This window comes from Dermacentor albipictus, chromosome 1 (genome assembly GCF_038994185.2).
Source record: "Dermacentor albipictus isolate Rhodes 1998 colony chromosome 1, USDA_Dalb.pri_finalv2, whole genome shotgun sequence".
NCBI lineage: Eukaryota > Metazoa > Arthropoda > Arachnida > Ixodida > Ixodidae > Dermacentor > Dermacentor albipictus.
In genome coordinates, this window is record NC_091821.1 from 101,736,125 (window position 1) to 101,763,313 (window position 27,189).

The 27,189-nt window shown below is 45.1% G+C and overlaps 1 protein-coding gene across 4 annotated transcripts in view; it reads left to right on the forward strand.

Moving 5' to 3' along the window:
• LOC135906157 (large proline-rich protein BAG6) overlaps window positions 1-27,189 on the forward strand; it is a 231,625-nt gene that overhangs the window by 149,900 nt on the left and 54,536 nt on the right. For 3 of the 4 annotated variants that reach the window (XM_065437392.1, XM_065437393.1, XM_065437391.1), the window contains 5 exons: window positions 2,010-2,135; window positions 2,538-2,777; window positions 4,320-4,379; window positions 4,468-4,573; window positions 11,208-11,440. In XM_065437392.1, coding sequence (XP_065293464.1) covers window positions 2,010-2,135; window positions 2,538-2,777; window positions 4,320-4,379; window positions 4,468-4,573; window positions 11,208-11,440 — 765 coding nt within the window. The remainder of the gene's footprint in view (window positions 1-2,009; window positions 2,136-2,537; window positions 2,778-4,319; window positions 4,380-4,467; window positions 4,574-11,207; window positions 11,441-27,189) is intronic. The other variant, XM_065437394.2, reaches the window with a different exon arrangement.

Sequence of the window (27,189 nt, forward strand, 5' to 3'; positions counted from 1 at the left end):
GGCCAATCTTGCTCACATGATCTTGGGGTTAGTGGGGGTGCTATAAGTCATGACTGAATAAACTGAAGCTGATGCAAAAGCCTACAACAAATTGCCAGAGGACCGCTAATGATTGTTTTTTGCCACGTCTTTGTCAGTGGCATGACTTACTTTTTCTAAAGCAGCTCTCTACGTTAACCCGCCTTCGCCATCATGCACGCATGCACGAGTAGCAGTCATGCAAGACCTTAACAGCTTTTCGTTATTGGACTGGCAGAGCGCTGTAGACCTCTGAATTCATACAATGCTCATCGCTGTATCTGAGTAGGCACTTCTAAACAACAAATAGAATTTTTTTTTATTTAACTGGCATCCTGCGGTGAGCACTGCGCAAAATTGGAGGCTTGCAGTACTTTGTCGTCATGTTCATGAAATGCTAATAAGCTGAACAACTACAGAAGTAAGTTGAATTTATCTGTGTGTTTCATTTTTCTCTATTATGATTTGACACTGAGTGCCCAATCCAGTGTTGGGCTGCTAAGCACGAGGTCGCGGGATCGATTCCCGGCCACGGCGGCCGCATTTCGATGGGGGCGAAATGCGAAAACACCCGTGTACTTAGATTTCGGTGCACGTTAAAGAACCCCAGGTGGTCCAAATTTCCGGAGTCCCCCACTACGGCGTGCCTCATAATCAGAAAGTGGTTTTGTCACGTAAAACCCCATAATAAAATAAAAATAATGTGCCCAATCCTGGTGATAACGGGGATATGGCTTGGTCCGAGCCAACTATGAAGGGCGAAAGTGAAAAACAAAATTAATCATTATAAAATACAATCCCAGAACATGTAAAACCACTAAAACCCCTTGAATGCACATGTGTGGAGTTATCACAGCCTCACTTAATTGGTACAGTTAAGTGGAGCTCTGTTTGTGAAACATTTGACAAAAATGGCAATACTGCTTTGTTCTTAACCAGTCCAAATGTATATTTCTTAATACAAAAGTGTTTCCTAACTAGGCTAACTGTATCATCTGCTAGTGTAGCATTCCTGGTTGGGCTGCTTTGCCGCTCGCGACGCTGTTCGCAGAGGAACTAGTTATCTGCACTGCCCAGTGCTCATAAGAGCTATCAACTCATCTATAAATAAAAACTAACATAAGCAATAGGCGATCAATTAATGTGTCTCCCCTAGTATGGAGTGTTAGTCATGTAACATGAGGACAAAATGAAGTGGTGAATCAAGAGCACTAATGCATCCTTTGATTGGTTAGGTCACTTACGAATTCACAGTTTAACCAAGTTTAATAATGTGTTGTGCAAGAGTAAATCTGCACATGCTAGCGAGAGCACAAGGCAAGTGGTGGTAGCATAGTCACATGCTCAAATGTGGTAGTGCCATTATAGTGGTACTGTAAAGGGTCAATACAGAATCTTAGCATCTGAAAAATTACCTCCTTATTCACAAAGGTATCTGAACCTAGAACTCATGTGTTGGACAGTGCAGCCACTCAACTGCAGTGCATTTCGTTAAAGTAACACAGCTTGGAAATTGCCATGATGAGTTGCTTGAGAAGCAACTTTACACTCCACTTCCTTCCCCTAGATACTACAAGTGCTTGGTTAAAAAAACTTTGTGCTTCAATGACACTCCTGCAATATCTAAGCTACTCATCATTTCAGTTGTACGATGTCACCCTCCACACGGTCTAGTCTAGAAAAGTTGAGTTAATGCATGCTTATGCATATGAGTGCATTCTGTGACTGCATTCTGTGCATCTTGTGCTTGGAGGAGGCACCTAAGCTAACTCAAATGCCCTGAGAAGTTAGGTCAGCACTAAAACGTTGAATATCAGTTTCCTACATTTTAATATTAATGTAATGGTCTTCTCACAAGTGGCTGTCAGTGGTTAAGGGAAAGGGATGCCACTATGAAACTGTGACTGGAGTAGTTGACTATAGGGTAAGCTAAGGATAGTGGGCAACTGAAGAAGCATACATATTTACTTTTGACCCACACGCCATCGCAGCTGTCAGCCATATCAGCACGCCGCCGACTGAGCCCGGATGCCCGTTATCCTTTGCCTCGACCGGTCAGCAACATGGACTTCCATGGCCGCCTGGCGGTCATCATTCGTGACCGGTCACATGGCGAAGTAAGGCAGCACTGCTGTCGAGAGAGCCATCTGGCTTCCTTCTCGCGCGAAGAAGTGGTGTACCATCTGTGTCTATTTGGCACGCTAAGGAATGACCAGAAATTAAGAACTTTTGTTTCCTGAAGTATTACCGCTGGCCTAGGCATGCATTCGTGTGAAAAAAATTAATTTTTAACATTGTCTGACATTGCCTTCTGTGATGTTCAGTGCTTCATAAATGTTAATATTACAAATATCTCTCCGAGTTGCCTTAGTGTAATTTCACTGATTAAAGTGGGGATAGGTAACACTTTTATTGTAATATGGTTTGTGTGCTGTGCACAGAGAATATTTTAGCTGAACGGACTCTCAACATGCTTTCTTTCCTTCCACCCCCCCCTCCCCTTTTTATTTAACTTGCAGTTGGGGCAGCACCGGCGCTTAGGCTCTAGTGGTTCCCTCTGGCCTGGCCCGTCTTCGGGCTCGGCACAGCAAGGGCCAAGCTCAGCAACAGGTGCTCAGCAGCAGCAAGTGGAGAAGCAGCCAGCAAGTGCAGAGGCTCGTGACAGGGAGCCCAAAAGTGGGCCTGCTACAACATCCACCTCTGCTGTTGAGGCGCCAGTTCCAAAGGCTGGCCAGAGCCTAGAAAGCTCAGCTTCTAGCGTTAGTATGCCCATTTTACCACAGAAACAGTTTTTGTTTAGGTCTCCCATAGACTTCCACTATTAGAATGGAACAGAAGCTATGTCATTGATCGACGTGGTGGTATCAGGCCAGCCTGCTTCAGGCCAAATGCGTAGCCATTTTTAACTAATTTGCACCCTTTGTGAAAAATTAATGGTGGAGACGTTTGCTGCCTTTTATCTCACCTCGACAGCAAAGTTGGTTTTCTCAGCTGTCTTCTTAAAATTCGTTCTCGATATTGGGGCATGAAGGTCTCGCTTGTGGTAGCATGTATGGTCGTCGTTTTCTTGCTGTATATGTTTTGCAGTAAAACCTCAATAATTGATTTTGGTTTAATTGAACATTCGGTTAATTTGTAGAATTTGTGTGTTCCTATATTTTGCGATGCGAATTATACTGGATAATTTCAAAGGCCCACGATCTTGCTACATTGAAGCGACTCAGAACATCATCATCAATAAACATCGCGCTTTTGCTTTTTAGTTTCCGGTTTATCCCATTGTGAATACCAGCTGCGGCACATGTGTTGACACGTTTTCTATGCTGCTATTGGGTTGTGCGCGTACAATTCCCTATTGCGGGAGAAATCTTATACCTGCGCCATTCTGCTAGTGTATGAAGATGGTGACGGGACGGACTAGGCTTCACCAACTACTCGAACATAAATGCAGACATTCAGACATTGTACGCTAACGTGCAAGACTAAATCACTAACTCTGTACTAGTAGGTGATGGCATTTAGGTATGCATTGTACTTCTCAGTGCGAACAACACTCATCATCATACATTGCCTTCGTCCTCGTGGCACAGACATAACAGGCACAGGAGACATGGCTGTGCTCATGTCATCTACTACTGGTGCTACTATGCAAACTCGAACAAGCTTTACTTCATTTAGATTTCAACAATGCCTTGGATATACATATTGTTTTACCGGGTCCTTTATGACTTGAGCTTTGTTTTCTTTGATATAAGTGTAACATTGTGCTTGATCCTGGTGTTTAAACTTAAACTTGTACAGTACAGAAAATGAAGTGGCTGTGTGATGCAGAAGATAAATCATTTGCTGGGGTGAAGCATAGCTATGGAAATATGATAGCCGTGATATGCATGTGATACTGCTGTAGGTAGTATTATAACGGTACTTGCAGCCCAAATCTGGAGTTACATGCTCTTAGGATGTACTGCTAGCTTGCATAATACTGCCGAGAATACATTGGGTTTGGCATAATACCCACGCAAGTAATTTTTCAACCAATGTCATAATCAGTGACATGGATTAATTTGATGTTTTTGTATTCATGCAACCTTTAAATTGTCAAGGGTTTGCTCTGTGTTCATATCTTTCCTGCAAGGTTGAAAAAGCCACCAATTTGTGGTGCTGCTGGTGAGCTAGCATATCACTGAGTAAACACTTCTTCGCTCTACAATTTTGGCATTGATAATGGCAATCTTGCTATCAGGTTTGTTTCCATTAATGCTTGATTTAGTGCCTGCTTATGTTGAATTGTTTTTCTTTAGATGCCAGGAATGTTGGCTCCCACATATTCCCTGCAAGGGCCTCTAGCCAATATGGTTGAGGTAAGGCTATTGTTTAAGTCTATTAAAAATACTTCAGATTGAGGTGATGGTCTTGTTTTATCTTTTTTTTTCTTCCTGTCTCCTCTAGGTTGTCCTCAATGATTATTCCTGGGAACAGAATTTGTTAGATGCTGCAACACTATTAGAGATTTTCGTCCAAGAAAATGTACTCTCTCAGAACTTGCTTGGAGAAGGTGGGTGCTATTGATCTTAAACTAATGTTTAATGCTCTGTTATATACAGAGTGTTGATTTTTCTTCTTTTGGAGCAATATAAATCGCAATGATGTAATGTTTACCATTTCAGTGTCCAGATGGCAGCCTGTAGACAAGGGAGTAATTTGCAGTTATGGGTGCAACAATATAAATATGTTAACTTTTAATTATTGATCGCATGTGGCTAAAGCAAAAGTGCAATTCATGGCCTGCCCTTGACATTATCTAGCTGAGTAAGGCTTTCAATAAACATGCTCTTGTGAGGGCTACGCAAGCTATTTCAGCTTCACAGGCTCTCTGAAGTTGAAATTGACTCTGAAAAAGAGTGCCTATGATGGCAATCTCACCATCCCTGAATTTCGTCATGCTGGCACCATCACCACTGGCACAGTTCCATAAAGAAGTGCCTTGCAGATTCCGTTAACTTTTGCGTTAGGTGGTTGCTTAGTCTTAATGCCAATGGCATGCTAAATATGCACCATCATGCATCCTTCCTTTGTTGAAGCAAATTTTTGGCGGGGAGCATTACAGCTACCAGCATTAAAATTAAGCTGTTTGCTGCCGACAAAAGAAAGAAAAAATTAAGAAACGAAAGCAAGTCAGCCATGGTGCAGCCAAAGAATACATTCTGTGTACAATAACAGTGCAATTTTCGGACTACTGTGACTAGAGTTCTTCCCACGGTGGATGTCAGGGGAGATGCCGCCCACTGCTCTGGTTGACCACCCACCCTTTTGAGGGGAGACTCTGCAATTATGATCATTTTATTTCTTTCCTGCAATCCTCAGGCAATTCTTTATCTTGTGGGAAAATATTAAAAAGAAATGTGAAGTAGAAGTTGTGAAAAAATAGCTTTTCTAGTATGCTGTTGACAAAAATCGGGCAGTAAATCGAGCTTAAGGACGTGCCATTGCACCGGAGGGAGCGCCGCTTTCCATTGACACAATGCTGCCCACCTTGGTAGCATCGTGAAGCTGCCATCTTCTTTTGCTTCAAATATCAAATGCATCCTATACAGTGCAGTCCACTTATAACGATATCGAGAAAGACGAAAAATATGATCGTTATAATCGATGATCGCTATATCTGCACTGCACTTACTTAAAAAAAAAAAAAAACACTGAACGTACCTTTGCAGCTCCGAACTTGAATTCGCTACTTGCTCTATAGAATAGATGACGTAGAAAGTAGGCCGTGAAAAACAAACTTTATTTCTAGCGCCAATGATCGTGCCAAGTGTTAGGCGCGCCGAAATAGTCCGAAATCTGCACTTGCTTTTGCAGCAGCTTCAGCTTCACAACCGCGGTGTGCATGCATTCCAGCTGCTGCGCGAACACTGGCGGCAATCCTTTAGCATGCATAAACTCAATTAAGGAGTCGATCGACGACAGTGCACTTTGCATGGACGTCGGGGTCAAGGAGCCACTGTCAATCTCGTCACTGTCGCTGCTGCCGTCGCCACCGTCGTACAACTTTGCTGTTTGTCGAGACAGCACATCTTCGGCGATCGCCTCGGCGGTGACCTGATCGCAGAACAAGGCAGCACTGTCTGCAGTCAAAAACTCCTCCTTCGACGCACCACCTGTGTCACCAGTAGGAACGAGCTCCCAGAGCTCGGTTATGTCAGCGGCTTTCCCCGTGTTGCTCTCAGTGGGTTGGGGAAGTTCGTCCTTACGCACAAAGCCCGCCTTTTTGAAGCAGTTGCAGAGGAACCACTGGTAAAGCGCCTCTTCAACATCGGCATACAAAAGGTCTTTTCCGCTGATCGGCATGGCCGCTGATAACTCCTGCCTTCACAATTGCGGTGCTCCCGGTTTTCGAGATGGTTGATATCGTTAACTGGGCGAGTTCATACTTCTTCACAAAGGCCGTCACCTTGAAGCCGCATCGAGAGTCCTGCAAAATATCCATCTTCGTGTCAAGCGGCACAGTTTTGTGCTTTGTCGGCACCATCTTCAAACTGGGTTGAACCGTTGGTTGCATGCTGCTTCGGTGGCGTCAGCCTGCTATCGCGAGAGAGAGAGAGACACGGGACGGGTGCCAGTGCGCCGCTTTGCTTGTCGCTTTTTTTCTTCTTTCTCTCTCTTTCGGAGCGACTGTGGATGACGTGCACCTTAGCATGATGAAGCAGCTAGCGCCATCTTGTGACGCGTTGCGCCTACTCAGCTATTCACCGGTGCGCGGGTCGGGCGGGACGCGCTGCGCAGTAATGGCGGCAGATACGAACTTAGGGAGGTAAACATCGCCTCGTCTCGACATCGTTCGTTTCAGGGAACTAAGCAACGCAAATGTTACGATTATTTGGCACGGAAAATACCGTCCAGACAGCAAAATTTTGATCGTTATATCTGATATGCGGTGAATAACCTATCGTTATAAATGATTTTTTTCCCCATAGACCTAATGCATAAAATGACACTCTCATGTCGACCCATCGTTATAACCGATATATCGTTATATGTGGTATCGTTATAAGTGGACTGCACTGTAATGCTTTACGGTCATGAACCGTTACCCACTTTGCAGTCATTCTAGTTCATAACTATTTGGCATGTTTTTAACACCACAAAGAACTACCACTCTTGCACAGATACCCAACACACCATATTGACAAGCCTCCTGCATTCTAGGGTCTATAAGTGGTACTTCGCTTCACAGTATGGGATCACATGAAGCATCCTCTAAGGTGGAACCAGAATTTTTCCTCCACGTCGTGCAGTGGAAGACCCTCTCCTTTCTTGCACTTTTTGTTGAGGTCGCTCTAAATGTACATTTGTTGTCTTTACATGTGTCATTCTTATAAATGAGATATACACTTGTTAGCCCCCCCCCCCCCTTTTTGTTCTTGTGGATCAGTAACTAACTGCTTATATAAAGGGACACTAAAGACAAATGCTAAGTTGACGGGGACTGTTAAAATACCATTACAAAAACCTCACAGCGCTTCTTTCGTTCCAAGAAAAGACTTCGTTTACAAGAGCATTTTGTCTGAAGGGTCGGCTTACCTTCAGCGCAATTCAGATCACCCACCCTCGAGTGGGGCAAGTGGGGATTGACGTTGCATATGCCATCACTGCCCTTTACTGCCGTCGGTGAGTAAAATGGCACCCAACAGATGGCGCTATGGTTTTCTATGCTCAACGCAAATGTATGACCATGGAGAAACAAGCAAAGACAAAGCATTGGATTCACCGCCGCAGCTACTCTTGGTCAAGTGGCGTGGACCATTCAGGAATCCTCCGACATCACATGAATGTGGCATTCTCTGCTACTTATAATTTGTGCGAGTTTAGTGAGCCGCTTAACCTGTGCAGCACTGGGCAATAACGAAACTACTGAAACGCAAAAGCACGGGTGGTACAGATGGAAGAAAATGAAACCTTTTGACTGCCCGCCATCATTGTCATGGGTAATTTCAATACCTTTTTTTCTAGAAGTCATATAGAACTGGACTAGTAGCATTTTTTTCATCTTGCAATCCAATACAGTGGTCTTTCTATTAGCATTGCCATTTGTTGGGCGTGATGGTAAACTGACTTGGAAAGCATATTTAGCACCAGCAAACAAGGACAGAAAAGAGACAACATCACAATGCGCTCCTCTCCCTTCTGCCCTTGTTTGCTGGTGCTAAATATGCTTTCCAAGTCAGTTTACCAACACACCCAACAAATGGCAATGCTGAAATTTATTTCTAGTACAGCGCATTGTGGTGTCATCTATCTTCTGTCCTTGTTTGCTGGCGCTAGATATGCTTTCCCAAGTCCCTTTCTATTAGGAGTGGTTGAGTACTAGTGACAGAATTATAATGAGGAGTGCCTTCGTTATCGGGCTAGTGCTTGAATGTCCCAGGAGAGTCTCTAATCGTGTCCCCCAGTTACCTCAATTTCTCAATTACTAAAGCTAAGGTCTTGATATTATCGTGAACAGAGAAGTTCTCGAGTACTAATCTATCACTTTAACTTGACTTAATATTTGCCTTCATTGGTCCCTTTAATATGTTCCTCTTCATGCTCTAGGGGGTATTCTGTCCTCTCACCCATTGAATGGCTAGCTGCGATTTCATCAAGTTGTAGCTCTAAAAAACAAATTTTCAAACAGCCTAAAAAGGCAGCTTTGTCCACTTCTTCAGTGATAATGCTCATTTAGTTCAAACCTTGTTAATTCAGAAAATTTGCATTCCAATGGGGGCGAAACGCAAAAATGCCCATGTACTACGTGCTAGGTGTATGTTAAAGATCCCCCAGGTGATCAAAATTATTCTGGAGTCCCTTCTACGTTGTGCCTTATAATCATAGTGTGGGTTTGACATATAAGATGCCAGAATTCAAAAAATTCTATGATGAGGATTCACTTCCCAGACCCGGAAAGTGCATGTATTGTTCTATGGCGGCCCAACACTAATCCAGAGATACTTTGCCTTGCACTGGTTAGTTGTGACAAGTGATAAAGAGCATGCAAGGCAACAGGGGTGCTACCATTGAACCAAAATGGAACTGCAGAATGTGCATTGATGTGCAATCTGCAATGTGCATTGATGTGCAACCATTTCTTAAGAAGAAACAGCAATATTGTCCTGCTTTTTGCATGGCTTCTGCAGTATAGTCAGGGTGGCACTGTAAACTTACGATAGGCATTCTGTGTATGCCATGGAAGCAGAAACTTTTATTTTGGCCCAGCAAGGTGAGGAAATGTACTGGTGCACAGATTGCAACCTGCCATGTTAATTAATGCCTAACTTGCTGACTACATTGCAATGAATAATTTCATTGCCACTTCGCTTAACGAAAAAGAAATAGTCGAAAACATGCTCATTTAACCTGCTTATTTAGATAATCTGTGGGCTGTGGCAGTGCCACACTGGGACGAGACCACGAGACCCTCACTGTTGAGGAGCATTTATGTTCAGGTTATCTCAACAGGTTGCTGTAGAGTTATCGTTTGCACCAGTTATAAAAAATTTCAACTTTTGTGCAGGTGTCATGAAAAACGCAAAGTTAACATATTTAAAGTTAACTTACTTCTTTAATAGATGGAGTTACACTGGCCTAGTAAAATTTAATTGTTTGATTCATAAAGTATTTTTAAGAGATGATTTGGACATTTGTTATGGTTCCATGAAACACTCGTACAAGGCTGATTAGCACGGATGCTTGCACTATTTGATGGAGAAACGTATTCACACTATGTGTGGAAATGTTCACATTCTGCATTGACATTGTCTTCAGATTGCCTAAACTGCACGGTAACAAAATCACTTTTATGTTAGCTTAATGTGTTATGTTCTACATACACAAATCCAAATCTACTTTTCGAAAAGGCCATATTTTCCGCAAATGCAATCCTTTAGTTACTTTGAAAATGCATTGATGGCAGCACGGATGTCTACATCTAATTTATTCTCTGATTTTTCTAATGCCTAACGAAGAGCAGCCAAATTGGGGTAAGAAGTAGAGCAGGCTGCTTTTTAACTCAGACCAGGCTGAATAGTCGAGCAGGTTTAGATCCAGGCTGTTTGGAGGCCCTTCTAAAGTGGAAATGAAATCGTGGAAGTTTATTGCGCAACATTGTTGCACCACCTTCGCCTTATGAGCCAGAGTGGAATCCTGCAGATACGTCCACTGATGCTTTCCTAAGTGTGATTCGGCCCAAGGCAGGAACTCATTCAGGGCATCTACCAGATAATTCACCCTGTTCACTTTGACTGCTTGTTCCAAGAAAACCAACAACATCTTTCCATCGGAAGTGATTGCCCTGAAAACCATCAATGATAGTACGTGAGGAACTCTTCAGGCAATCCTTCCACTGGTGTTGGCTTCTTATGTGGCTCCCTGTCAATACCCTATCATTTGGTGGTTTAAAACCTGTTTGATATGGAACACTGCCTTGTCTTTAAAGAGAATGCTGCGTTGGTGTGCCATGCTGCCGAAGTGTTTGAGAAGTCTTTGCATCTTTTGATCTTAGTTGATTTCATGTGCTCTCTAAATCTGAGGTTTCTGAACCTTTTGCTTGTGCAGCTTTTCTTTCACTATTTCTTTGGGCAGAATGTTCAGAAATTCCTTTGTTTTGGGCTATTTGGCTTTTTTACAACTGACTTCTGGAGAGAGTGGGAACTTTTGCCACACCCTGTGTACTTAATAGAAATGTATTCTAATCGCAGTGCAACCTACTCGTCATCTTCAATATATGCAAGTGCTGCCCTGCAATCAAAAATCCACATTCAATGTAATGAATAGTTCTCTTGGTATGATCCAATAGAAGAAAAAGCCAAAAATACTGGAAATTGATTTTTGGAATTAAGAGGCTAGCATTTGATAAGGATTATTTCATACTTGTTAGACATGGCCCCATTATGTGACCACAAAGGGATTATTCATGCAATGACTCAAACCCACTGTATATAATTTCATCAAATCAGCTGAAGTAAACTGCATGTTGCATTTCACAGGCGCAGGGAATTGTATTTGATCAGTACAATTGAGCACATAGTGAGAGAGCTTGCATAAGCTCTCAGTTTTTTGACAGTGCAGTAGGTGCTCTCGCATTGAAGAACGGATCATTTCGTATGCTTTTAGGCCGGAAGAGTGAATGGACATTACCTTTTAATTGTTTGCAGAATTTGCAACCAGCATTTTGGCAAGCCTTTCTCGGGAGCTGACAGCTGAGGACTTGGTCTCTCTGCTGGGTGGTGATCGCCCTGGACGGCTCAATCAACTACAGGGAGTACTGCAGCTGGCAGTGGTGCAGCACCTGACTCCAGGCGCAGTGTCAGACCTACCTCAGTTGGTAGTGCCAGCTAGAGATGCCTTGCTAGATAGATGGGCTGCCCCACTTATACAAGACATGCAGGTTGGTATTGTTGCCATGCTTAATATTTTTACGGTCAACTTTTTTAAAAATTTTCTTTTTGTCTGTGTTGCTTATGTGGGGTTGAATTTGGGTGACTTTTTGGACTGGGTCACATTTGCCTGTTAAACAGACCTTTTTCAGTGTCTGTAGGATAGCTGCTGTGCAGTGGTCTGCTATAAGATAAAACTACATTTCGCCCTTAGTGCAGAGCAGTCAAAGAAAGGCATGCTGGCAACTGTCAGTGAGCCTTGTTATTTTGTTTTTATGCTCATCCGTATGCTGTGAGGCACCCATCATGATCAGAGTTCAAAAGTTCCCGCAACAGTTCAAAGATAAGGGTTGTGGTTAGGAAGTGGCTTGCTAAGGCCACCGTAGATTGTACTGTAAAAGGTGGCCTTTGCATGAGAATTTGCCTTCTGCAAAGCTTTTCAGGACAGCCAAATTATAGAACATAGAATTACAGAAATTATAGAAGAGAGGTCACATGTGTTGACCACACTAACATGTGGTCAAACGCAAAATGGTTGCTTGTGGCAACTTGTGGAGTAATTTGTGGGTTTGCATAAAAAGAGGATCTCATTTTTAAAATTTCATATATTAAAATAAATTCCCGGCTACCTTGGAGTTTGAATTAGTCATATTGCACTGTGTTTATGTTAACATACTACTGTGATACTGGGACATAGACGGGAACAACAGTGTTGATGGGAATACCTTGGCACTTCAGCAATATCTGATCGGCAGTAAAGGACAAAATTGTGGGCAAACTTGGTCGAGGTGACGCATATATGGCTTGCTTTTCTGCAGCACTACACTGCGCGCAACTTCTTCGGCCACTTGTGGAAAGGACAAAAAATACACTTTATTTTAAGGAACATACTAGCAGCAAGCTACCTGCAATGATGTACCTCTTGATGCCCTGTCGAATGGCTACTTTTCAGGACAATCGTGCATTCACCATTGTAGACTTGATGCTCAGGGTACTGCTAAGCCTAACCCGCTTTGCTTCTAAGTCTCAGTAGATAGGGCTCCAAAACCACTGCCAACAGTCACAAAATGCATTGTTTTGGTTACACTTTACCTTTTAAATGCATCAGTTTGCTCTAAAACATAGATAGACTGCTGTTTGTGGGGCCCTGGATGTGAAGTGCATGATGCAATTGAACCATATCATATGCAGTGCAATGGTGGCTGCATGTGGGCTCCGAACTTTCCTTACATCACAGCTCTCATTCATGCTAGAGTTTCGACCCTGTTCGTTGCTTCTTACGAAAGATAAATTAAGACATATTTGTTCTAACAACCATTATTTTGGGTGAAAGACTGATTGTAGCCGGTGTTTTTATCTTTGGAGATGCGCTCGGGCCGGCCAGAACAGCGGGAAGCTGTCTGGTGTGGCAGAAATATTGCTTGAATGCATCTTTTTTCGCCGACAGGAAAATGTTGCTGTTGTGCAGGAAAACGGCCATTTGTCAGCAGACAGCAAGACACTGAAGCATTACGAGTCGAAACCGCTTGTAATGATCCTGTATAAAACAATCTACAGTGAAACATCGTTAAACATTAGTTGGCCGGAGCTCGGAAAAAGTACGTACTAGACGGTAGTACTGCTTAACCGAAATAGCGTGAGATTGCCCACTTACCTGTCAAAAACTGAACTACGAGGGAGTGCGATAAAAGGGCAGAAAACGTGCAGTATTTATTCACTTCGCACGACAAAAATATGTTATTTCGTTTTATGCCGCGGCGGGCTAGCGGCGGCGGCGGTGGCCTCAAATCACTCAAGCTACGAGCCAGCTTCTCCACCAGCTCCCTCTTCTCTGCAAACACCCGTATGAGGCTGACGTAACACACAGCATCTGCCACTGTCGGGCCTGAATCACCCGTGCTGTCGCTTTCCCTGTTGTCCTCATCACTGTTATTCGGCGATGCTTTGGCAATAACAGAGGCAACGATGGCGAAAAGTCAAACCTTGTAGCCGACATATTTTCGCAGTCGCAGCAGCATTGCCGACCAACTTCTCCTTCGCATCCCAAATTCCACTCACCAAAGTCAACGATAGATCCCTCTTGCGTGCCAGCACCGACTCCTTCGTGCCATATTCAACCACATGAACAGTATCCAATATTTCTATGCTGAGCACCTGGTTTCTGTCCTAGCTTGCGCGACACCACAACGCGGCTCACAATGCTCCATTTCTGGCACGGCGCTGAAATGATGTTGATATGGCTTCACCCTTCCAAGTGCCCTCTGCGTTTGCGCTTGGAGGCCATTCTGATCTCTGAGGCTCGTTGTTCTTCCAGGCTGATGTATCACCATGATTTCTCGATGAAAAGTGGAAACACTATGTGTTAAACGATATGTATGCAGTAAGCTGGTACGGTTTATGCAGATACAAAGCGCATTATGTTCAATGGCCGCTGAGTCGGGGATTTGACTTTACTACATTTAAAATGAATCTACTCTTTTAAGTGGGTACAGTTCAATGAGGTTTTAGTGTAACGGTTATAATGACCACATTTCACAGCATTTATTATTTTCCGACCCTGCCTATTGAAACTGCGTCTCGATATAACAAATGTTTTCAAAGGTGCATACTGTTACAACGAACACTTAAAACCCATTTGCTGTAAAAAGGAGGACACACATGAAGTTTTAAAGCACAAAAGCACGGCTGAAGTTCGTCCTTATGAATAACTTCTCCTCTGAACCCTTCCCTGTCACTTCAGGTGTCCCTCAAGGCTCAGTCTTAGGACCGCTTCTTTTCTTAATATACATTAACAATCTTCAGCTGCATGTATCTTGTCCTATTCGCATGTTCGCAGACGACTGTGTGATTTATCGTACTGTGGCTAACATCTCTGACCAAGCATCTCTCTGGAATGACCTTAATAACGTGCAGGACTGGTGCTACCGTTGGCAAATGGCCTTGAACCCTAACAAGTTCAAATTTATTTCGATTTCCCGCCATCGTAATCCTTATCTGTCTACTTACACAATCGCAAGCGTCCCAGTAGAATCAGTTCTAGCCTATAAGTACTTAGGCGTAACCCTGTCCCACGACCTTTTCTGAAATGCGCATGCGACTAACGTAATTTCGTCAGCGAACAAGACCCTTGGGTTCACGAGGTGTCACCTTCGTCATGCTCCACAGCGCGTCACATTACTCGCATACATGTACAAACCATTGGTCAGACCACAATTGGAATGTGCCGCCACCATCTGGAACCCTCATCAAACATATAACATCAATGCACTCCAGTCAGTTCAGAATCATGCGACTAGATTAATCCATTCTTCATATTCATATAACATCAGCATCAGCATCATCATCAGCCTGGTTACGCCCACTGCAGGGCAAAGGCCTCTCCCATACTTCTCCAACAATCCCGGTCATGTACTAATTGTGGCCATGCCGTCCCTGCAAACTTCTGCATTTCACACTTAAACGCACAATCTAGCTTGACATCTCTTGCCTTTCGTCGTCGCATCACCACGCTCTCTCTTTATCACAATTTTTTTTACAGCTCACTAAGCCACCCACCTTGCGTCACACCATCATCCTCACGCATGTCGCAGCATACCAGCCATCAACTCCAAGTTTCTCATCTTTGAACACGAACTGCCACTTTTCAGTCTTCATTTTTTCCTCGAGCTGCCAAGGACTGGAACGACCTACTCTTCAATGTCGCTGCCATCAGATGTCATTCACAATTTCTAGAAACTGTTCAAATTTTTATTTCCATGTAACACCTGCCTTTTCTTGTGTCCACATGTTAGCCACCCCTTATGTAATACACCAAATGGGGTCATTAAGGTAATAAAATGAAATGAAATGAACTTGGCACTCCCCATTCTAGTCCGACCCCAGTGAAGATTTGACCGCTGAGACTAGCAAGCGCCATGTGCAAATTACGGAAGTTGCGGAAAAGGTCACTGGCTTTCAACCTTGCCAGGGTAAATGTAATATCAGGACATGTCTCCAGCATGCTTCAGGATGAAGGAGTACAGCGAATGGTGGCTGTGGCCGCCACTCTTGAAGACCACGACGGTGGAAAACTAGTGCAGAGCTCTCCGTGCAGTACCGAGGTGGCACCGCATGCCATCTCGGAAACTACGGCAGCGGCACTCTTATTTTTGCAGTTTTTTGTGTAGCACCGTGTGCACTACGTTATGTACGCTATTTGGACAAGTTGGACCAATTTGAACCATCGGCCGCTCAAGTGTTGCTATCGATATTCATGCAGCCCGAGTTGGCATGAATGCGGCACAAGCGTCTCTGCCACGCAAAGTTGGATGAGTCCGTGGTTACAGTTCGTTGACGCTTCGTTTACGTTGTTGCTGATAACTGTTTGCAATAGTGTTCTACATCTTGAACCTCGCACTTTTTTTTACTGATGGAACATAAACGAAACTGCATGGCTCTCGGTGCACCTATGGCCGATGCTGCAGCACTAACAGCAAGACCTTTGCCAAATGCCAGCATGTTGCAGTAGTTTCCCCTTCCAGCCAACTATAACGCTTCTCTATGGTATGCAGAACACACTCATGTCCAGCTGATAGTAAAATATATTAAACTCTCTAATAAAAAATGGCGGCGGATGTGCCCATAGTTTCGAAATGGCAGGTAACCAAAACCAGCCGAGCTGCATTTTTGAAGAACTGTGGCACCGAATTTCGTTCTTTAGGTGACATTTAAATGTAAGCTTGCAGTTAGATGTGGAAAAGGGCCGGCAACAAAAATGAAGGTACTGAAAATCTTTTCTTCGGACCATAGTGGTGTAGAACTGTAACAGCCGACACCAGCTACAGTGCCGTTAATCCTTGTGCGTTTCGAAGTGTGAGTACGCATGTAGCGATATATTGGTACTACTGATACACAAACGAGCACTTTATGCAAAACTAATCAAGTTCATTATAAACAGGTTCAACTGCAGTGTGATTATTGCACAAATTTGTTTGTTCATATATTATCTTTTGATTTTTTGCATTGTTCTTGCATTGTTTTTGCATTTGGGTTCCAATAATCAAAAACTGCTGTTTCACAACATACAGCAGTCCTAATATTGGATAGGATGAACTTAAGATATAATAGACATTTCTCGCTGGATTATTGCAGTCTATTGTGACAAGCATCAGTTCTAGCACTGTGTGGCCACCTGTCTACTCTTCACCATGGGGTAACTGTAATTTTGTGAGGTGTTAAAGGGGCCTTGGAACACTCCCAAGAAAAATCTTCTTAGGTGGCTCCGATAGCAGCATCATGATGCAGTGATTTCTTGCACTTAATGTTACCGTGCTGTCGAAGTGTAGCACTATGATCATTGGTTAATATGTAATGTGCGATCTATGTTTGCACACTATAATTAGTACTACTGTGAAAAAAAGCTCTAGCATTATGCTTTACAACTATTTTAAGTATTGCTGAACTCAATCGATACCTCTAGAAATGTACTCATTTTCAGTGCTTTTATGTTTCAACATTTTACATTGAGATCTAGTAGGCGCAACATAAACTTTGATGCATAAAATTATAGCCTGATCGCTGGTGTTTTCAGTGGATATATAAAGCAGCAGTAATTGCTCAGACAGATTTTGAGAATTCTTTAGGCTCGCAAAACACTGGTTGTCAGCTGCTCAGAGAGCATGCAGAAGCCTCCTGAAGATTGAATATTGCTACAGTCAGCTTTTCTGTGCAAGCAAGGTGGTCTAGTGCGTGTTCAGCTGGCACTATAGGCACCACATGCTTTGTTCAGTGCCTGTACAGTTCTGTACAGTAATTTGGAATGTTGCACAGGCAGTGTTCAAAATGTAAGTACAGTAAAACCTCGTTATAACGAAGTTGAAGAGCGGCCATAATTCGTTATAACCATTACTTCGTTATAGCCACTATCCATTTCTATCTACAATTAGCAAGCAAGAGGGGATGTACTCACCACCAAATCTCGCAGCAGCCCACCACACGAAAAAGAAAACGGCCATCGCACAGAAAAAACCTAGCGAAAAAAAGACAGCAAGGAATTACTACTTTATTCATGCCAAACGGCTCATCACTGATCGATCAACAGCACACCGGCTGATGGCTCACTTGGCAGAAAAAGTCCTTGATAGATTTTTGCCGCGTCTTCTTCAGGTGAATGATGGCTTTTTCAGCTGCAGCCGCTATTTCGAGTCCGTCCTCGCCGTCATCATGAGCGCCAAAGAAGAGGCGCAGCAGGTCTGCCGCATCCAGCGCTTGTGCGGGTGCTGGTACGTCGGGTTCGCCAATATTAGGCTCTGGGCTGTCAACACATTCGTCACTGTCGTCATTAGGCACCCCCGTCACGGCGCACAAAATTTCTGCCTCCATTAGCTCTTCCGTCGTCTCCGCATCAACATCGGCACTGATATACGTGCAGAAGGTGTCGCAATCGGGCACAACGCCGGCGTCAAGGAGAGCATCCCACGATGCTAGGGCTTTGTCGCCCGCTCATCTATCGTGGACTCGCGCTTCATGCTCGTATTGAGCAGAATCCGGTCGATCCCACACTTGCGGTAGCCCGACTTAACCCTTTGAGGGTCGATTTTTTTCGCCATATGCGACCGCCCAGGGTCGATTTTTTTTAATCGCAGATTCCGATTCTTCTTAGGGACTTATTTCGAAAAAAAATTGCTGTAATTTTTCTTGGGTGACCGTAAAGCGAGAAAAAAATCTTTTGCGTTGGTATATATGCACTCTTCTTTCATGAATAACAACAATAAAAAAGGAAATAAACTTATCAGAATTAAAAAATTTTATGCATTTTTATGCACATAGTTCAAGGCTTTGAAAATCCACACACGAGAATATTTCACAAGCCTCAAGTGTTACTGCTGTTACAGTAATACGTACGTCCATAGCGTAATCGAACTGCGTAGGTGCGCGCACTCAAGAAAACTGTTTGGTTGTGTGCCCATCAAAAAAAAAAAGAAAAGCAACACATGTCACAAACTTCCGCTAATCTTCATCTTATCGCCAACTAGCTAGGGCAATTAGTTTTTGCCAGTCCTTAAAGAAAAGAAAAGAAACGGAAACGCATGCATGGCGGCATCCTTCCTATGCGCACCCCTGTGAGCACTAAACGAGCGAGAAACAAGCGGTCGCCCTTTGAGCGATTAGGAACGAGATGGCTATCAGTTTCGCAAGCGCAAAAAGCCGAAACCACCTGTGAAACAAAATCCAAACGGCCGCCCACCCGCACCTACACGCCAGTGCGCGAGCAGTAGTATATAGACACGCGGGAGCAAACTAGTGCTAAAACAAACCATGCAACAAAAAACCGAGAAAGGTAGGCGCGCAAAAAAAATTCCCTGTATCCCCCACATAGTGGCAGCACATGACAGAAAAGAAAAAGTTAGGAAATTGGCGCGCTTTTTAAATGTACAGACAGCGCCGTATATTTACATCATTGACCGTCAAAGGGTTAAAGTTCATGATAACTCTTTGGTCAAGGGGTTGCACAACTGCAGTACAGTTTGGCGGCAAGAAGCATAGCTCGATGTTTTTGAGCACACCAGCAGTGTGGTGGGCCGTGCAGTTGTTCAGTACAAGGCATATCTACCGGTTCAGCTTGCCCAGCCACTCGTCCCACTCCCGCAGCCATTGTGCGAAAATTTCTCTCGTCATCCAAGCCTTACGGTTGGACACATAACTCACTTGGAGCTTTCATTTTCCTTTGAAGCATCGTGGTCATGCACTTTGCCTGACCACGAGGACCGGCACCTCTTCCGACCCATCCATGTTGGCACAAATTAACACGGTTACGCGGACCTTGCTCTGTTTACCGTTCTAGCAGAGTTCACCTTTGAGGGCCAAGGTTTTTTTTTTTTTTTTTTCGGCAGCATCTGGTAGAACAGGGCTGTCTCATCCTCGTTGACCAACTCCTTGGCACTGTATTTTTCTAGCAGCTGTCCAACGTTTGTCTCCACCCTTACCAGTGCAGCTTTGTGGTCGACAGACTGCGCTTCCCCGCTGACAGCTCTGCCGACGATGTCGTGGTGCTCCTTGAAACGCTGCAGCCAGCTGACACTCGCCACAAGATCGTTGTGCCACATGATGCACGCGAAGTCCCTCGCTTTGCGCTGCAACAGTGCCCCACTCACAGGAGCGCCGCTTGCTCTTGCATCCAAAAACCACTTGAAAACAGCCTTCTCTACAGCTTCGAAAGCGGGAGCTCACAGCTTCTTTGCTGTTCAAAATCGTTGACAGCATGCTCAACGCTATGCCGAAATCTTCGGCCACTTTTTTCTTCTTCACACCAGACTTGACGGCTTTCGACATAGCCACCTTGTGCTTGATTGATATCATTTTGCGCTTTTGTTTGCCATTGTCCACCTCCTTTCTGGCGTCGAGAACTCGTGAATGTCGCGAACGAACCGATAGAAACTGATATCATTGACGCGCACGGAGGCAACGACAAGCAACAACAAAACCACAGTCGGCGTCGCCCCACGCACACAGCGGAAGTGCGGGCGGTTCCACCTGTTCCACGGGAAAAGGAAGGCTGGTAGGTGCGCATGGGAGACGTGAACCTTGCTCTGTGCACTACAAGACATTGGCCTGACAGGTACCGAAATGGTCAGTAAATGCTCGTTGTGAAAAAAAAAAAAAAATGCAACGATTTTGTTACTTCCTAATGCAAAATTTGAGCGCAGCTCTTCAGCTGTTTCAGCTTTACTATATAGACCGTTTCATCGGGCGAGGAGGATAGGGCGCGGAGAGCCTTTCCTCCTCTCTGGCTTGGGCGATCCGGCGCGGCGCTGCTTAAAAGTATTGCTGTCGCGTGCTGCGAAGCGATTTCGAGATGTTTTAGATGGTACTTTGTGATATCTACGCCATGTTTGTTCATACAAGGTCGTCAGGGAAGTCTTTTGGTGCATCAGTAACTACAGTAGGCGGAAATATCTCTTGGGGGCGCAAAAATGTGACGCGCTTTATCAGCCGCAGTGTATACGCACATTATCAGTCGCGGTGTGTGTATGTGTTGTGGACTATTTTGCTTATATCGGTTTTAATTCAACAAAGAAAACCGGTGTCTCTGTATTAGCAGAATAAAATGGTAAATCTGCTCGGTACCTGATCGCTTGGCGTAGGGAGTAAAACAAAGCGTAAGAGCGCATACTCGTGCACGGCCAACCTAAGGCAACCACGAAACATCTACGCGGCAGGCGCTATCAAATATTTGTGGTGCACCGGCATCGTTCTCGTGCACTTCAAGTCTAGTAGGCTCCAAATTACCATATGTCTACGCTAGCCTTCCTGCATGAGGCCGATGGCGCTGCTCAACACAGCGATCACTGCGGTTGGTGAACCAGCACGATACATATGTAAGCTGTGCGCTTCGGCATTGCCTTTTTAGCCTGCATACAGCCATAATATACGAGAGGGATAGCATAAAAAGAATGCGATGCCTATTTTTGAGGACAAAATTTACGTAATACGTGTTAGTGCGTCATAGAGAACGGAACGAACACAATCGGAAAAAAATTCGGTTATCATTCTCTTTCTCAAAAAAGCAAGAGAAAACGGGCTAACGCCGCAATAGGACCTCGCATAGTCACGCTGCACAACGTTTATAAATATATAACCGCTGATGCCTTATGCTTGGACCATGCGGTATATAGAACAAAGGTAAATGTAATCCAGCACCTACCACTGCTTAGGACGCTCGCGCAGTTCGTAAACAGTCCCTTTGCTGGACGAGGTTAATTCAGACTGTAAGGTATGCTGCTATTACTTGCCAAAACTATTTTATTCAAGGGCGGAAACCTCATCCATCGAACCAAGTAGTCACGCAATGTAACCTGCAGCGGACAGGTTGAACGCTTGTCAAAGTATAACATCACAGCTCCTATCGTAGCAGAACGGTGCCCACGCTGTTACGATCGTCGCGTATGTTTCATGGCTCCTAAACCGCAGCTTAGAAATAGAGGGTAATACTGCAATAAGGTCAGATTAGTTCTTTCTTTCTTTCTTTCTTTCTTTCTTTATTCATTTATTCAAGACATTCCTTACAGAAATGCCTTGGGGGACGCGACAAAAGGCACTGAACGTGCCTGACTGGGCCTCGCCACCCTTGGCAGCAGCAGTCACACAAGAACAATAATAACAAAAGTATCGACCACAATAGGCTCAATTTGGAACACGGTAGAACTTAAACATCAATAAGTGTTCCTTATCAATAACATAAATCAATAACATAATAACATAAATACACATAGACATCAATAACATAAATACACATATAATTAGATACATTGTACAGGTATGTCGCAACTATCGTCCTAGTACAGAAAATATATCAGACTTTAACAATGAAAAGCCAAGACACAGTAAGAGGAAACAAACTGGGATCAGTCCGGCACGATTTTTAGTCTGTGTTAAGGAAAAAATTTTTGAGCATTTTTCTGAAAATGTGTACTGAGGTAGCTGTAACGAGCGCTTCAGCAATTTCCGGATATTCGTTGAGAAGGTCTGGTATCATAAAGCTTAGTTTTTGATCGCCATATTTTGTACGAGAACGTGGCCTGGGTATTAAGTTCTTTCGTAGGCAGTACGGACCGGGTTTCACTTGATATTTGGTTTGAATAGGTGTTGTTTGGTGCTGACGCAATATTTCCAGGGCCAAGTTGTATTTATACAATTTATGAATAGGCAGTATTTTATTAGATTTAAAAAAGGGTGTAGTGTCTTCAGAAAGTTCTAAATTTTCGATTGCACGCACCGCTCGCTTTTGCAAACAAAAAAGACTGTCTAGGTTGGTCTTAGTCGTTGTTGACCATACTAAGAAACAGTAACATAACCGGGAATGAAATAGCGCGTAGTATATCTGCCTTTTCACCACAGACGGGATATAATATCTCACTTTATTTAAGATTCCAACAGCTCGCCCTAGCTCACTTCGGAGCTTGTCAACGTGAGGCGTCCATGAGAGGTTTTCTTGAAATGTCACCCCCAAAAATCTAACTGATACAGATTGTTCGATGGTAACGTTTTGAAATTTTAAATCCAAGTTTATAGTCGGGTGGTGTCCTCGCGGCCGGAAGAGTAAGTATTTCGTTTTGCTGATGTTTAATTGAAGTCTGTTAGATTGAAGCCACAAATCCAGACCTGTTAGCCATTCGTTAGCTCGATGAAATACCTCTCTTTCATGAGCTCCTGTGAAGAATACATTCGTATCGTCTGCGTATAAAATTAACTTTGTATTTTTGTTAATGTTTACAATATCGTTAATGTATAATAAAAATAACGTTGGTCCTAGTAATGATCCCTGTGGTACGCCAAATTTTACAAATTTTAAGTCCGAATTTACGCCATTTATGCATGTGAATTGAGCTCTCGAAGTTAAGTAGCTTTTTATCAAAGACCAAGCTTTGCCCCGTATTCCATACAATGGCAATTTCTTTAAGAGCACATCGTGTTGGACACAGTCAAAAGCTTTTCTAAAATCCAGAAATATTCCCAAGGTAACTATTTTCCTTTCGATGTTGTCTAGTATGTGCTCCTTTATTTCAAGAAGGGCACTTTCAAACGACTTGTTTTTTCTAAACCCGAATTGTTCGCTTACTATTATATTGTTTGCCGTCAGAAAGCCAGAAAGTCTTTTATGTATTATGTTCTCCGCTATCTTTGCAAAGATAGGAAGCACTGATATTGGTCTGTAATTGTTATTGTCTTTAACGGAACCACCTTTATGTATTACGACAACACGGGCTAGCTTCATTGCGTCTGGGAACACTGCGGTTGAAAGACAGTTATTAGACACACAGTTATTGGAATAGACACACAGTTATTGGAACATTCAGAAATACACAGTTGATCTCCGAGGCTAATTGTAGGCTCAATTATGCGCGCACACATCGCGCTGCGTGTTCCGTCCACCTCAACGCCAGCAGAAATTCTGGCCATGACGCCTTAAACCACTTCAGCACGTCTCACAGAAGCGCTTACCATGTAGAAGACGCGCGTCATACTAAACAGACCGCACGACTGCGAAAACAAACGCCAGAACCTACCGCCGAGCGTATACCTGCCATGCAAAAGACCGCTTTCACCCAAGCCAGTATGGCGCTGCTCATAGGCGGCGCCACTGTGTTCACAATATGGCGGCGCCTACGAAAAAACGGTCTATACTGAGGCAAATAATTCGAGCAAGACATGTATGTTGTGGGGGTACTACTCTGCATGCGGCTAGGGCTGAAGGCAAGCTCCGGATCTAGCCCCACACAGTCGTTCCGTGGTACTGCCCAACCCGTAGCATGGGAATCGTGTCTACGTGGGGTTCTAACGAATAAGGCAACCAGCGGTGTCAACTGTAACAATGTTTATTGCTACAAGCAATAGAGAACACTCGCAGTGGGAAGTCCTCTTTGCTGAGAAGTAATAATAGGCTGGCTTCGTTGCCCGGGATAGTCAGGCAAACGAGGTCACTCACGGGTTTCGGCAGGTACTCCAGTCCAGCAGGTTAGGGGTCCGGCGTCAGAGAGAGAGGGTCTCCCCTGGTGACGCCGTTTTGGACCTTTTTACCTTTGTGAGGGGAATGTCCTCCTCGCCCGTCACCTACCTTCCTGCGAGTCGGGGAGGAAGGGTGCGCGTGCATCACGAAAGCAAGGGTTCTAGAAGCGGGAGAGGGCATAGTGCACCTCTCCCATGTCTATGCCGCCTCTCGAGATGACCGCGATGACGTGGGGGATGATGGGCGCATGTGCTCCCCACATCCTCCTCCCCTTAAGAAGCCCCCGTACGATGATGCTGGCACCTAGGTACGCCCGAGGAGTTCGGGCGGCCGTTTGCTAATGTTCCCGCCAAGGTTCGCGATCAAGGCAGCGTTGCATATGCCGGCTCTGGGCATCGGGCATCAGCTGGCAGATACTTGATGCTGGCTCGAAGGTGCCCAGTCAGCGGCACTGCTCGGCTTGCGAGGCGGGATCGTAGTCCGGGCTTGAAGGCAGATCTCCGTGCCGCGCCCCAGATGACGGCTGCGCAAGCCGGGAGGTCGTTTGCTGGGCACTGGGTAGTGGTTCGTGCGGCTGCAAGGCCAGCGTAGCACCATCAGCGCTGCAGGTGCCTCAGTTGTGCCCGTGAGTACTGCAGGCGATAAGTACCATGACTGGCCGGATCTGGGAACACCGTCAACACCTGTTACGAAGGGAATGGTCGTCCGCATCATCAGCAATTTCCAGCACAGGATAATCACCGTACTGGCCCTCCCAAGTCTTTGGTCAATGCACATACTGCATGCAAACGCGTTAAATTGTTCACGCCACATTCCCGTTGTGGCCTGTGTGGTTACTTGAAGATTGGAACGACTCGTCGTCAATACTTGGCGCTCTGCTGTCGCTAGACATTCACTCCCTGGCAGGAACTAACAAGGTGCCAGCATGGTCCGCACTTACGAATGGTCCTCGCAGTCATCGGGCTACGCAAATATAGCAGTTGGATCACTTCCGCCTGCTACGCCAGTTGTAGCGCGGCTGCAGGCTAGCCATTCGATTCTGACTGCTCTCACTCACCGACCGCAGTTGAGGGAGTGTCTGATCTTCATCCCACTGGTAATCACGCGGCACGTAGCGTTTCAGGTCGTATATGTGTACCGGCCCACTGATCAGCTTTCCTTTCATGTTCTTGAGCCGGTAAACAAGCGAGGAAACCCTCTCTCGCACTTGATGCGGCCCGGTCCACTTTAGCGCCAGTGAGGCAGCGAACTGTTTGCTAGAATCGCTGAGAACGTGCTGGCGTCGAAGCACCAGATGGCCCACTTCATAACGGACGTTCCGATGCGAGTGGTCGTCTTCTGCGCCTTTTGTGGTGCCCTAGCAGCGCGAAGATTATGCTGTGCTTTGTGTAAAGCGTCTGTCATCTTGGCACGTAGGTGCGTCTTATATTCAGCTCGTGCTGCCAGCGCGGCCGACATTCCGCTGTGATCCACGAGAACTCTATCCATCGGATTTGGCAGCTCTCGCCCCAGGTTGAGAGAAGGTGCATACCCAGTCGAACGGTTCACTGTCGATCGCAACGCAAACCCGATCTCTGGAAGGTAGGTATCCCAGTCCTTATGTCTTTCAGAGAATGCGACAAGCATGTGCTTAATTTTGCGATTGACCCGTTTAGTGGGGTTCGACTCAGCTTGGTAAGTTGTCGTTTTCTTGTGCTTAATGCTAAGTGCAGCGCACGAGTCGACGAAAACCTTTGCAGTGAAGTAGGACGCATTGTCTGTTATCAATTGCTCCGGGAAGCCAAACCTGGTGAAAACCTCAATCAACTTATCCATGATCACTCGCGCCATCAGAGCTCGTCGAGCACTTTTCGACAAAACGGGTCCTTCTGCTGAGCGTCGAACAGCCCCTCTCTGCTGAAGACAACTCCTTCGGGACCGACAACATTTACGTGGTTCACGCTCTCGCCCAGGATCGACAGTTGTTCCACGTTCCTTACTCGGGCTACGACTTGGGTTTCTCCCTCACCTCGGACTGGTGCTCGCGAAAGTGCGTCAGCTGCGGCATTGCTTTTTCCTTTGCGGTAGCACATGGTGAAGTCGTTACGCTGCAGCAGCAGTGCCCAACGCACCAGGCAGCCACTCGGCTCGCTCAAACGCCTCAACCAAGTGAGAGCCATGTGGTCAGTCTCAATCTTGAGTGCCGCTTCATAGAAGTAATAGTCGAACTTTCGCAGAGCGACAACTATTGCGAGGCACTCTGTCTCTGTCACCGAGTAGTTCCTTTCTGCCGGCGTCAACGAACGATTCGCGAACGCAACCAATCGGAGAGTGCCTCCATGCTCCTGAAGCAAAATTTCACCTAACCCCAGGACGCTTGCGTCTGTTTGAATCAGAAACTCCCTATTCAAATTGGGCGGTTGCAATTCGGCCGTGTCAGCAAGCACCTTTATAAGGCCATGCAGTGCCGCCTCCTGCTCTTCACCCCAAGTCCACTGTTCGTCTTTCCTCAAGAGCTTCGTCAAAGGCGCTTGCACTGCCACGCAGTCTGGAATGAATTGGGGATAAAAGTTCACCAATCCCAGAAAGCATCTCAGTTCGCCGATATCTTTCGGCGATGGGTACCTCAGTATAGCCTCAAGGTTATCCTCACTCGGCAGGATGTGGCCATTGTCCAGCCTGAATCCCAACAGCGCTATTCTCCTCGCAGCTATCTGAGCTTTGTTCGGGTTCAGCGTGATACCCGCAGACCTCAACCTGTCTAAGACGTCTCTCAAGTGGCGCACATGCTCCTCGAATGTTATTGAATACACTACTATGTCGTCTAGATATGCGAGACCATGTTGCCACTTTCCGTCTCCTAGCACTCGGTCCATCAACCTCTGATAAGTAGCGGGAGCTCTGACCAAACCAAAAGACATTCTCTTAAATTGAAAGAGCCCCCGGTGACAACTGAAAGCTATTTTCTCTTTGTCACGCTCGTCCATTTCGACCTGAAAGTATCCACGGCTAGCATCGAGCGTCGTGAAGTACTTCGCCCCGCTTAGGTTAGACACTAAGAGGAAATGGAGGGTAGAGGGTACGCATCCTTCTTCATAACCTCATTCAGCCTGCGGTAGTCTACACGAACGCGATAAGTATCGTCCTTCTTCGGGACTAGAACTATCGGGAAGCCCCATGGGCTGTTCGATCTTTCCACAACTCCTGTGTCGATGAGTTCGTCTAAGGCACTGTCAAGTGCTTTCCACTTAATTAAGCTTATCAGCCGAGGATTACATTTCCATGGTGCAGCGTCAC